This window comes from Pelobates fuscus, chromosome 1 (assembly GCF_036172605.1).
Source record: "Pelobates fuscus isolate aPelFus1 chromosome 1, aPelFus1.pri, whole genome shotgun sequence".
NCBI classification, from domain to species: Eukaryota; Metazoa; Chordata; class Amphibia; order Anura; family Pelobatidae; genus Pelobates; species Pelobates fuscus.
Window position 1 is genome coordinate 292460976 of NC_086317.1, and position 13499 is coordinate 292474474.

General features: G+C 41.1%; 1 protein-coding gene across 3 annotated transcripts in view; it reads left to right on the forward strand.

Moving 5' to 3' along the window:
• The window catches only part of IMPG2 (interphotoreceptor matrix proteoglycan 2), a 95298-nt gene that overhangs the window by 55122 nt on the left and 26677 nt on the right, over positions 1–13499 (forward strand). For all 3 annotated transcript variants that reach the window (XM_063457547.1, XM_063457555.1, XM_063457563.1), the window contains 3 exons: positions 7905–7960; positions 11644–11735; positions 12679–12828. In XM_063457547.1, coding sequence (XP_063313617.1) covers positions 7905–7960; positions 11644–11735; positions 12679–12828 — 298 coding nt within the window. The remainder of the gene's footprint in view (positions 1–7904; positions 7961–11643; positions 11736–12678; positions 12829–13499) is intronic.

Here is a 13499-nt window from a genome sequence, read left to right on the forward strand (position 1 = left end):
AATTCTGTAGAAGTTATTACATAGTTACATAGTTACATAGTTACATAGTTAGATAGCTGAAAAGAGACTTGCGTCCATCAAGTTCAGCCTTCCTCACACCTGTTATGAAGTGGTCTTAGGCAAAATATGGTGAAATTAGTAAAATACCTCAATATGTTTGCCTCCAATTCACAATGAATTATCATTCTAGTTGATTTAAAATAATTTCAATTATAAGTGCACAGTGAATCATCCATTGGTTAATGACAGTAGTTTGAATTCCAGCTGTATACAACTGAGTGGTGCAGAACACCAGGGGTGATTTTTTTTCTTTTCCTCTATAAAGGTCTAGAAAATGTAATATTTTACATGTTTCCTATATATATATATATATATATATATATATATATATATATATATTTCCTGGCCATATCCATGGCAGCACAACATTGGGTAGCTCCTCCCTATCCCCATTGGACAGGAATAATAATTAAGCCGTATAAGTACCACCTCCTGCCCCTCCTTCCCCAGTCTTTTTTTCCTGTCCTATCCCTAGGACATGTCGGTCTTTTCAGACTGCTAAATTTTTCTTTTATGGCTTACCTGAGGATTAGTTCCTCTGGCCCTTGGGGAGTTCACCCTCTCTCCCCTGGGAAGTCTCCAGTATACGGCCCTGCGCAAAGGTGTCCCCCTGGAGAGAACCCCTTTAGTGACCGGGGGTTTTTTCTCTCCATTTTTCCAGTGATGACATGGAAAGGTACATGGAATGTGACTGGTTTCCGGTTTGGTATCCTCCCACCGGGCTCAAGGTAATATTGTTTTATTTTACCTGTTGATTTTTCTTTCTTTTGGAAAGTTTTTTCGTTAAGCGTTCTGGGGTTTCCCTGCATGGCTTTCGGGAGCCTCCTGTGCGCCCGCGCGGCGTGTAGGCGTCTCCTGTGCGCCTGCGCGGCGTGTATGGGTCTCCTGGGCGCCTGCGCGGTTCTGGGGACTCTGGGACGCATGCGCGGAATTCGCGCGCAAATCTGGCCGTTTCGCGCGTCTTTTCGGTCATCTGCGCATGCGCGATGACGTCAGACGCCTTCTTAAAGCGCCAGGCCTCCTTTTTTGTCAGTTTGGATTTTCTGCTTCCTGGAGAGTTTCTGGCACCGTTGAGTTCTGTGTATTGTTGATTCTTCGTCTTTTTTCTTCTAAAGTAAGTTCTTTTTTCTTTTGTTTGGTTTCTTGTAGTTTTTCTTCTGGGTTCTAGTTTCGCTGTTTCATCTATTATTTATAGATGGATTCGCGCTCAGGATCTAGAGAATCAGAATCTTCTCATCATAATAGGTCACAATCTAAGCGATATAGGTAAGCCATCCATTTTTGGAACTTATTGATATTTTGATATCTAAAAGAGTGGTAATGTACTAATATTCACGTTTGGTGTATTTCAGTGATAAAAGTACAAAGACTTCAGGATCGTCCAAAGGGAAGTCGCCCAAAAGGACGCTGTGTGTATCCTGTGATAACAGAGCCATAGAAGGGAAACGTCTCTGTTCGAATTGTCTCTCAGCAGCCGCTGGACCTTCTCAGTTAACACCAGACTTTAAGCAGCTTATCAAGCATGCAGTTGCCCGGGGCATCAAAGAGGTTGGTAAGACCCACAAGCGACCTAGATATTCTGAGCCGTCAGATTGGTCTCCTGATAACTCGGAGGATGAGTTTATGGACACGGCTTCGCTGAGAGACTTGGCTTTTTCCTCGGAGGAGGATGCTTTGCCTGATCCTGACTTCCTGATACCTGCGGAGGTGGATCATTTGATTGCTCGGGTCAGAGAAACCCTTACTTTGAAAGAGCCCTCGGAGGAGGAACCCTCTACATCTAACCGCTATTTCTCAGATCTTAGAAAGAAAAGAGCGGCTTTCCCTGTGCATACCACTATTAGTGACCTTATTAAAGAAGAATGGTCCAGGTCTGATAGGAGATCCTCTGCAAAAGGGAAATTCTCCAGATTATATCCGTTTGATCCCAAAGATGCTGAAACATGGGATCTTCCACCCAAGGTTGATGCCGCGGTGGTTAGGCTAGCCAAGCGCACTACCCTGCCAGTGGATGATGCAGGCTCCTTCAGGGATCCAATGGATCGTAAGATGGAATACTGCCTGTCTAAGTCCTATGTAGCCTCAGGCACGAGTCTCCACCCTGCCGTTGCTCTCACGTCTGTTTCAAGAGCTATGAAGGTTTGGCTACAGGAGCTGGAAGGGGACATCAAGAGGGGCAGGAGCCGTTCCTCTATTGTTGATGCCCTGAAGGATATGCGTCTAGCGATTGATTTCTCTTCGGAGGCCGTAGTGGATCTGGTGAGAAACCTTGCTAGAAATATGTCCTTCTCGGTTTCCTCCAGGCGGGCGCTCTGGCTCAGATCTTGGGCGGCCGATGCTTCCTCCAAGAATAGTTTGTGTTCTCTGCCATTTCACGGAAACATGTTATTCGGCAAGAATTTGGATGAGTGCATCAAGAGGGCGGCTGAAGGGAATAAAGCCTTTCTACCCCAAGAGAGGAAGTATAAAGGATCCTTTCGCGCCCGGAAAGAGTACCATTCCTTTCGTGACAGTAGGTCCTACAAGCCTGGTAGGGAATACTCCCGATTCCAACCGAGGAGAGGTGCCCCTTCTGGGTACAGAGGAGGCAGGTCTCGCGGGTCGTCTTCCTCTAAGGACCCGAAGAATCTATGACTACGTACGGCCCAAAACCGAAGGTGTCGGGGCTTGTCTTCTCCAGTATCTTTCGAGATGGACCATTTCCACAAGCGACGTTTGGGTGCTGGATATTATTCGGAGAGGTTACCTACTAGAATTCTTCAAGCATCCTCCCAACCGATCCTTTCACCTCACAAAATGGCCAGGGGACAGGGAAAAGTGCATGGCTCTACGAAATTTCGTCCATTCCTTGCAGAAGGAGAAGGTCATCGTCCAAGTACCGGCAGGCGAAAGAACTCAAGGATTTTACTCTCACATCTTCTTGACAAGGAAATCCTCAGGGGGTTGGAGACCCATTCTGGATCTGCACAGGCTGAACAAGCATCTGCACATTCGCAGATTCAAGATGGAATCTCTGCAGTCTATAATAAAGGTTGTGTCACCCAACCAATGGATGCTGTCTATAGATCTACTAGACGCATATTTTCACATACCCATTGCCCGAATCCATCAGAAGTTCCTGAGGTTTGCTGTAGAGGAAGGTCATTTCCAGTTCAGGGCCCTCCCCTTTGGACTGAGCACAGCCCCGAGGACGTTTACAAAGGTCCTGGTTGTTCTCATCGCAGAGCTCAGAAAGCAAAACATTGCTATTTACCATTATCTGGACGACGTTTTAATCTTGGGAAACGACGTGGATTCTGTGACATCCCAAGCTATCACCAGCATTCAGTTTCTGCAAGCCCACGGCTGGAAGATCAACACCAAGAAAAGCCACCTCCACCCGACTCAATCTATGGTTTACTTAGGTGCCCATTTCGACACCCTAAAGGGTACAGTCCAGCTCTCATCAGTGAGAATTCTGAAACTCAGAAGGTTATTGAGGAGAATGCTGAATTCCCCGGTTGCCCCTGCAAAGGCGGTAATGAGCCTCCTTGGTTCTATGTCCTCCACAATAGGTCTGACGAGATGGGCTCAGTGGAGAATGAGACCATTCCAGGCCAACTTCCTGAGTCGTTTCTTATCCGGGAACCTGTTCCAGCCCATCAAGCTTCCCCTGAAGGTACGCCATTCTCTGATCTGGTGGCTGAACAGAAAGCACCTAGCCAAAGGCTTTCCATTAGGGGACATCGCATGGAGGACCGTGACAACAGACGCCAGCCAGTGGGGTTGGGGCGCTCATTATCTCCACGACTTTGCGCAGGAAGAATGGAATTTCAAGACAAGCAAGGTTCATTCCAATCTGCTAGAACTTCTGGCTGTCCTCAAAGCTTTGAAACACTTCTCGATCCAGCTCAAGGGTCAATGGGTGAAGATAAGGACGGACAACTCCACCGTAGTATCCTATGTCAATCACCAAGGGGGTACCAGGAGCTGCAAGATGATGGTACTGATGAATCACCTGATGTGGTGGGTTCAGAGAAACCTGGCGGGCATTGTAGCCATTCATCTCCCAGGGAAACGGAATCAACTGGCAGATTTCCTCAGCAGATCCAGAATAGATCCGGGGGAATGGTGCCTGGCCCACAGGGTGTTCCGCATGATTGTGGACAAGTGGGGTCTGCCTCAAGTGGACCTTCTAGCCTCTCGGGCCAACAGAAAGGTAGCCCTTTTCTTCACAAAGGAAGAGGACCACCTGGCACTGGGAAGAGATGCCTTATCAAGCCCCTGGAGGTTCTCAATGGGCTATGCGTTCCCCCCGTTTCCACTAATCCTACCGCTCCTGAGGAAGCTGAGATCGGAGCGGGTGTCTCTCATCCTGATTGCGCCTTATTGGCCTCGGAGACCTTGGTTTCCTCTGCTTCTGAGTCTTTCGGTGGAACCTCCTCTCCCACTCCCCAAAGTTGCGGATCTTCTGTTCCAGGGTCCTGTCATTCATCCAGACCCTGTCTCTCTCAACCTTATGGCTTGGAAACTGAAAGGAACCGGCTGTTGAATAGAGGATTCTCCCAGACCGTGATTGATACTATGCTGAGGGCGCGTAAGCATTCCACTTCGGCCACTTATTATAGAGTATGGGAAGTTTTCTCCAACTGGGCCCTTCACAGTAATGTGGATGTCCAAGATCCCTCCTCCTCCCATATTTTGGATTTCTTGCAATCTGGCCTTGAGAAAGGACTGAGCTATAACACTCTCAAGGTACACATTTCAGCCTTGTCCGCCCTGACCAGTCATAGATGGGCGCTGGACTCGGATATCATCAGATTCATCAAGGGTGTCCTTCACATGAAACCTCCTATTAAACCGTTTGTCCCTTCCTGGAGTCTCCCTCTGGTTCTGGATGCCATGAAGTTGAAACCTTTTGAACCATTTGATTCAGTTTCCCTACAGGTTCTCTCTATTAAGACTGCCTTGCTGGTGGCCCTGGCCTCTGGCAGGAGAGTTTCTGAGCTCAGTGCTCTGTCCATCAAAGAGCCTTTTACTATCTTCCACAAGGACAGAGTGGTCCTCCGTACTGTTCCAGTGTTTCGACCCAAAGTTACTTCCTCCTTCCACATCAACGAGGATATTGTTCTTCCATCTCTGAGGTCGGACGCCCATGGAATGGGGAATTCTGCTGACCTGTCCTCTCTGGATCTAGTGAGATGTCTCCGGATGTATATTGATAGGACTTCTGATTGGCGTTCTTCTGACAGTCTCTTCGTTCTTCATAGCGGCTGTAAAAAGGGCTCTCAAGCTCCCAAATCTGCCATTAGCCGATGGATAGTAGCGGCTATCATTCTGGCTTATCAGTCCGCCGGATATCCGGTCCCTGTGGGTCTTAAAGCCCATTCCACTAGGGCTCTCTCATCTTCCTGGGCAGCCGCTGCTAATGTCTCCCCTGAACTCATTTGTAAGGCGGCTACATGGTCTTCCTCTAACACTTTCATTAGGAGCTACCAGATTGATGTTAGAGCAGGGTTGTCTGATCAATTTGCTAAATCAGTCCTGTCTGTATCTAATTCCTGATCTCTGTGTCTGTCACTTGTTGTGGTGTTAATACACTTTGCATTTATGAAATTTTTTGAGTCTGTGTCTCTTTCCCTCCCTGGTTTTATTGCTTGGGTATTACCCAATGTTGTGCTGCCATGGATATGGCCAGGAAAATGGAAAATTTATTCATACTTACCGTAATTTTCTTTTCCTGGTTATATGCCATGGCAGCACAAGGGTCCCGCCCGGGGATATTGCTGGAACACGTGACTGGGGAAGGAGGGGCAGGAGGTGGTACTTATACGGCTTAATTATTATTCCTGTCCAATGGGGATAGGGAGGAGCTACCCAATGTTGTGCTGCCATGGCATATAACCAGGAAAAGAAAATTACGGTAAGTATGAATAAATTTTCCATTATATATATATATATATATATATATAATTATATACACCTCCGATTTGTTCGTTTTTTGTCTCCAACCCCAAATATATTATATTATATATATTTGTAAGCACTCATAGGGGTGCCTGATAAAGGTCCTAGCTAGATAACCAAAACACAACTGTTTGTATTTTTATTTTTTTGTAAATTAGTTGTCTTGAGTGCTTACAGATTTTGTGACAAATATCTGTTATATATATATATGATATAAATATACAGTATATATGCGTGTGTGTATTTGTATGTAACCCTGTTGCATTTTCAGGAATACAGATTGCCATAAATGTCACCAAATGTAAAATTAATGTTTATATGTGATTTAACATTCACATACTTCAAGGGCATTTATCAGTCTAAAACCAGACTCTGCAATGATGGAAGTTAAACAATTCCCGCTCTTTTTTAGGAAAAGTGTAGGAAAAGTGTAGGGAGGCTGTGTGAGTCACAGCTAGAGGGGTTGTGGCTAAGGTTGCATATACAACATGATTTAACTTCTAATGGCAAAGAATTTAGGAGTGAGACTGCAGGGGCATCATATACACAACAACATCTCTAAGTCATCTAAGTTGTTTTGGTGCTTAGAATGTCCCTTTATAGCCAAGTATCTCATGAAGTAAAGACTTTTGTGTAAGCACTAATGCCTAATTTGTTAATTCATAATTATGGCTAGATTGGGGTGTCCATATAGTTAATCCCCTGGAAACCATGGAAAGTCTGTTTTTTAATAAATGTATATTGACATACATATTTTCAGTCTGGTATACTAGAATAATGTACAGATTAAGTTATTAGCATTTATGCATAGGATAGGAGAGACTATGATATATTTATTATATAGTTTTTTCAGTTGAAATATAAGCTGTTCAAACCCAGGGAATAAGCTGAAGTGTTTTGATTACATGATATATACATACATTTAAAAAAACAAAACGGTAAATGAAGGTATTCTAAAACACTTGACAAGTAGTGTATATCCCCTTATAGCTTTTCTTTTGCATCTTCTGCATCTTGCCATTTTCAGACTCACTTAAATGGCTACTCCAAGCAACATGGCACTGATTTGAAGTGGTCATGCTGCTTGTAGTCTGCATGGTTAGCATTTCACTGACATACGCACCCCCCTGCCCCCCCTCGATTTGGAAATGATTTTTTTAATGCCAGAACATTTATCTCTTTATTTTATACTCTTGTCTTTTCTGATATTAGAAATCCTGATATTGTATAGCCATTCCTTCCTCTATTCTCTCTATCTCTCTTGGTACTGACTCACATAGATCCTAATGTGTTTCACAGTTCTGTTTCTGTTCGTAAACTTCCTATTCTTCATCCTCTTCAATTCTCTTTTTTCCCCACTCTTTCCCTTGGGCACCTTCCTTCCACTCTCATGCTTTTTTTATCTCTTCTTTCTTCTCTCTTTCCTCCAGCTGTCTAGATTAATGTTCTCTTTATTAATGCTGGCCCTCTACCCGTACTTTTTTTAGCATTACTTCCACCAACTGCACAGTGTCTAAGGTACTGTACTGGGGATCATCTGTAAAGGAACACAGGACACTGGTCTGCTGGCCAAGACACAGCAGTAAAACGGGCAGCTAGGATTTCTGCTTTCTGTGACATTTCGTTGGCACACAAACGAAAATTTAATTAGGCTGCTTGCTGATCAGCTTTGATTGGTGCTGGGGGCAAAATCCCCTCTATGATCCAAGCCAGTCTATGCATGTCCAAAAGTAATGAGAGAATATTTTTTTTTTCACCACATAAAGCTCCGTCAATTATTATTTAAATTACCTCTGTGTGAAATTGTATTTAGTAAATATAAAGCAGCTTTTATGACTTTCTTATTATACCACTAGTACCGCTATTTCTTCAGTATTATTTGATTTTATATTTTTCAGTTCAGAAGTTACAACAACACATCCAGGAAAAGCACAAGAATTAACTTCACTAAGAGGTACACTATTAATTACTAGTATTAATGGTATCATAATACATGCAATTCTAGCCATAGACTTACATTGAGTACTTACCTGTGGGATCTGTTCGCTTGACATTACAGTGAGTTAACAAATGTTTCAATATGTTACAGGGTTATTTACTAAAGTAAGAATTTAAAATGAATTTCCAATTAAAGTCCAAAATAGTCAGCTATCCTTCCATGTTGGCCTACATTGGTCTTAAAATTGAAATTCAATTTGAATCCTTACATTAGAATGTTAGATGGTGATATGTTTTTTGGAAAATATTATCTATCGTTGCATAATTGGGCAGTTTGGTTCTCAGCTAACTTTTGATGTTATTGGAAAATAGATAACTTTTGGGGGATAGTTAACAGGAAGAAGAAACAGGTGTAAATTCTGGTGCAAAGTGCTAAATGTTCAGAGACAGTCTATTGGTTTCCATGGTGATTGCTTCTTGTTTAGACCTCAGTTTAATATTTTTGCATAAGCTTTTCAAACGATTTAATATTTTTGATAAACTTTTTAATTGATTTATGTACAAATAGTCCCTTATAAGTTAATGGTGACTTCTGTAGATAAATCATGAAAAGTTTATCCAAAAATATTAAATTGATTGAAAAATGTATCCAAGAATATTAAATCAAGGCCTTTCAAAATATGAGAATATAAAAATTATATATGAAAAATGAAATTGATACTAAAAAATATTACACAATTAATATTGTATTAATAATATTTTGTAAATTTTTATTTTTGTTGTACGGTGTTACAGTCACAAAGCGCAGTGTATATGTATAGATTAATTACCTAAATGTTATATCACAAGGTAGTTTACACAACATAAGATATCTGCACAATTTTAAAATTAAATATAATAAAATGTTAGATTAGCATCACATATTAGGTTGCACACTTTAAAATAATAGTATAACACAGCAAATAAAGAGTATAATCATATGCAATAACAGAAAATAGTAAGACTGGTCATATAGTCGATCATACTAGCATGTAAGAGGTGATATTAACCTGTAGGGAAGTCTCATGGTACTGGTAAAGCTTTAAATTCAAAATTTCAAGGCATCAAATTATATTATAACAACCTAGTGAGGAGCTAACACGGCAAAAGGAGAGAAAAATCAGTGCCTAGTCTAGGAAATTATATAACATCCTTTGAGGTCAAAGTACCAGAGAAGAGAAGCGGAACTCTGAGAGAACATCATGCCAGCCCCAGGCCTGTCAGTAAGCCTGCAATATATTACCACAGACTCAGTAGCAGTTATTGCCCGAGTCCTCCCTCATATTGGGGATGTAAAGACACCCATAAAGCAGACCTTGGCTTATCAATCAGACCCTCCTTGCAACCTTCCATACATATGGGTAGTGCGAAGGGGGCGAGGACGTAGGGCTCTCAGCCTGGAACGGCTCAGTTGTGGAATAACCTCTCAGAAGATGGCGGCTTTGCCTGGCACATGCCTCAGAGACTTCCTGCTGTGTCGACACATTGCCTTATTCAAGGGGTAAGTATTCAGCTGAACCCAAACTAATCACTGAGCTAGAGATAATGAAATCTTGCCAGCTTATCACTTGGTTGTGGGTTAGGCTTCCAGACACACAGGCACCATGGCCTACTTGCAATTGGCCCCAGTTCTCACTGGTGCCATGTGCCTTTTACCCCTCCAAGAAGCAATCAGCCTCCACCGTAAGGGACTATGGTAATCCCTGCTAGTTCAAAAGTGGGGGGAGGAGGAAGGAAACCAGAAGCGTGCATCACAGCAAAATCCTTTAGGTCCAAGATGGGGGATCAGCCACAAGGCTGCAAACATGCCCCAACCGACAGCAGCAAACCTCAGTAAAATACAGAATCCAGCTTCCACCCAGCACAGAGTGAGTGTGGAAGCATTCCCATACAATTTACGCTTGTGGTCGTTAAAGCACCACTCCACACCCCAAATGCAAATGCACTTCAGCTTACTGAAGTGCTTTATGGGTGAGGAATATCCTCATTTAACCCCAGTTTATAAAAGTGCTGATTTCTAGGAGAAATCAGCACTTTTATAAATTAACCAGGGAAGTTCCCCCTGTCTGTCAATCAAACAGCCAGGGAGGATTCCTTCCTACTTCCGTTAGCTCCCCTGAGCTAACGGAAGTGACAGGCATGCTTTATTTGAGTGTACCTGCCTCCCCCTCCCTCCCTTCCAGACCTCAGACCAGCTCGACAGCTTCATCCCTGCACATGCAACCATGTTCGCGCGTGTGCACGAACAACGGTGCGTGCACACACGCATGCAGGGTCTGATATATGTGCACTCAACATTGTGCCTGTGCGTGCATGAGCCGGCACGCATGTGCATATGGGGACCAAGTCAGAGGCTTCTCAATGAGAATTGGTTACTTCTTTGTGAAGAGAATGAAAGTCTTTTCTGGGGGAAAAAGAGGAGGGGCTTACAAACGCTGCAGTCATAAGAACTGCAGCTTTTGTAAGCTATTTTAAACTATATTCCCAATGAATACATACATGTATGCATTCATTGGGGGTATATCTACTAAACTGTGTTTTTTTGGTGGGGGGTTTGGAAGTGTGGAGTGGTCCTTTAAGTAAAAGAGTTGATAATCTGCTTAAATTCAATAGTAGATGAGAACCTCGCTAACTATGCAACCTTCCAGCTTGGCAGTCAGGCTCCACCTCCTCTTGATTGTAATATTAAACAATCAATAAAAGTATTACATTATTTGAAAATCTTTTTCAACAGTATTAAATCGAGACCATACTACTTTACCCCTAGAAAAAAACAGCGTTTGCCTTGATAAAAATCCCTCTTTGTTTAAAGTATTACATACATTTTTCATAATCACATGACATGTTTTAAAGACATATGTTATAAAATGAAATTGCTTATATAAAAGATGCTATGCTGTTGAGCTACAGTTTTTTTCTTTTCACCATTTGCACATTTTTTGTAGCAAACTGTTTTCTACAAATTCTTAATTTTTCTATTAAATAACATTTTAATAAATCTATAACTATCAATACATGTGCATGTTTTAGCAGAGAATAATACATTTTACAAATAATTAAAACAAAGTTGTGTGCATCATTTTTTATTTAATACAAATAAGTAAACTTTTTTTTTTGTATATCTTCTGTCTTGTCCTTACTCTGTGGGGAGAGCCATCTTTACATTCTCTTTGGTTGGAAGCACCGTGTATTTGACCAAAACATGCAATTAACTGAGAGCTAATATATATAATATTAAACACAGAGGTTAAATGCTGTATTATCTTTTATTTTATTAATATTATATAATGATGACATTTCATTTGTGCATTGCTGTAGGATAGCTGCATTCTCTTGATATACAGATGGAATTTGCCATAAATATTCTCAGCCTTCCCTCTATTTGTTTAGACAGCAAAAAACAAAACAAAGAAAACAACATCTTTTCAGTGAGTTCCAAAGTTTTCTATGCTAGTTCACAAATAATTTCAATAAGAATATAAAGGAGAAGTAAAAGAAGACTTCAGTACCTAGTGGCATATGGGAAGTAACGCCGATCTTGTAGTGTTATTTCACAATCGCTTCATTTTAAATATGCATGATACTGAAAGCAAGTCTCATGTTTAGCTTTGTTTCTTGGAACATGCCTTTTTGTAATGTATTTATGTCATGTTACATTAGAAGCTGCAGCGAATGTACCAACTTCTTATGAGTCACCTGTTGAAAGCACTACTTCCATTAACTTCCTGAAGCAAGAAGTGACTGTAGAAAGTGTAAGTAATTTACTTCCACCCAATTTACTCTGCCCTGTTAGTTTATTTATGACGTGGTTTAAATATAGCCCATTCTTATTTTAATATAACAAGTAAGTTTTGAAACAGAAAACCAAATTAAAGAGACACTATAGGCACCCAGACCACTTCAGCTGATTGAAGTGTTCTGGCTGCATATTCCCAGGTTCCTTAACCCTGCAATAGTAATTATTGCAGTTATTGAGAAACTGCACTAATTACTATCCAGCGTAAACTCCACCTCTAGTGGCTGTCTACCAGACAGTCACTAGAGGGGCTTCCGGGTCGTTAGGCGACTTTTGGTCACCTAACTGATCCTGGACTGCAATAGAATGTCCAGCGTCATTCTATTGAAACTGTATAATGCTTTCCTGTGGGGGCAGTCCTAATGCGAGCGTGGCCAGTGGATGACGTCTGCAGAGGAGAAGTGGAAGTGGAGTCTAAGCCAGCGCTGAGGTACATTGATGCTGGACTGAGGTAAATGACAGAAGGGGTTTTTAACCACTTCTGCTCAATGGGGAGGGAGCGGGTCACTATAGGGAGCCATAGTGAAATCAACTTTGTTTTTCTGACAGTAGAGATTCATTTTAAGTTGTTCCTTTTTAACATCTGATTAAAAAACAAACAAAAAAAAACACAAAAAACATTGCATATAACACATGTTTCACCCCAGAAATCACTTTAAGGGAAGCTTGAAGCTTGAGCCAAACGTAAAATCTCTAATGCCAGAAAATGAATACAAAGTTATTAATACATGTTATTATGTTTTAGAAAGGTGCATCTGCTTCAGTATTCATAGTGGTAGAAGGAACTGCAGTTTCCAAGGCATATGTTATATAAAATGTTGAATATAATGTCACACTGAAGAAATTGTGTGGATTTTGGCTTGGTGCTAACAGGTAAACAACTACTTTTTTTTTTACAGTTGGACAATGAGATTGTCAAGGTGACAGAGAAGCCATTGAAACATGAGGGTGAGAAGATGGTGGAATTCAGTATAATTCTTCTAGGACCCTACTTGACTGACCAGTCTGTTGATTCAGAAAAAAATCTCACGATAAATTTTATTACTCAGGTAAAAGATAAAACTTAATTAAATGCACTGAAACAATTCAAAGACGTATCAACATTAATTTCCCCCCCAAAAAAGAATGATACTATAGGATGTGTTCAGCGTATATAAAAAATATTTACTAAACAGCCACTCCTGCTAATTTAGCCAATATGTAAAAAAACACAAAACAAAGACATGAAAAAGGAAGGACACTAAGATGTTAACATATCTAAAAAATTCCTACATCATATTATATATTTATATATTTTATTATTTTATTTAGTATGGCGACTGCTTAAGCACTAATATCAATGAATAAACACAGTAATCACACAATAGAATACTATAAAACCAAAACGACACTAAATAGCATAAAAATAATAGTAGGCAACTGAGATTTAAACATAATTCTTAGTGTTTTTTCTTGATTTGTTTGGGTGTGCGTCCCTAATGAAGCAGTTTGCACAGAAAAGGACATGTTGCTGAGATAACAATTTTTGATGAGAGATGTACTTTAAATGCATACCAAGAGCAATATTGTTTTAATTGTACATATCCGTATCTGAACTTCACAGGGCAGACATATTTAGGTTTCTCTGGTCAGAGGCTTGATTCATCTGCTAAGATTATACGAACATTTAAAGTCAGAAACAGTCCCATAGTGCAGTTTTAAGTTGTCCTATGCATGCGCA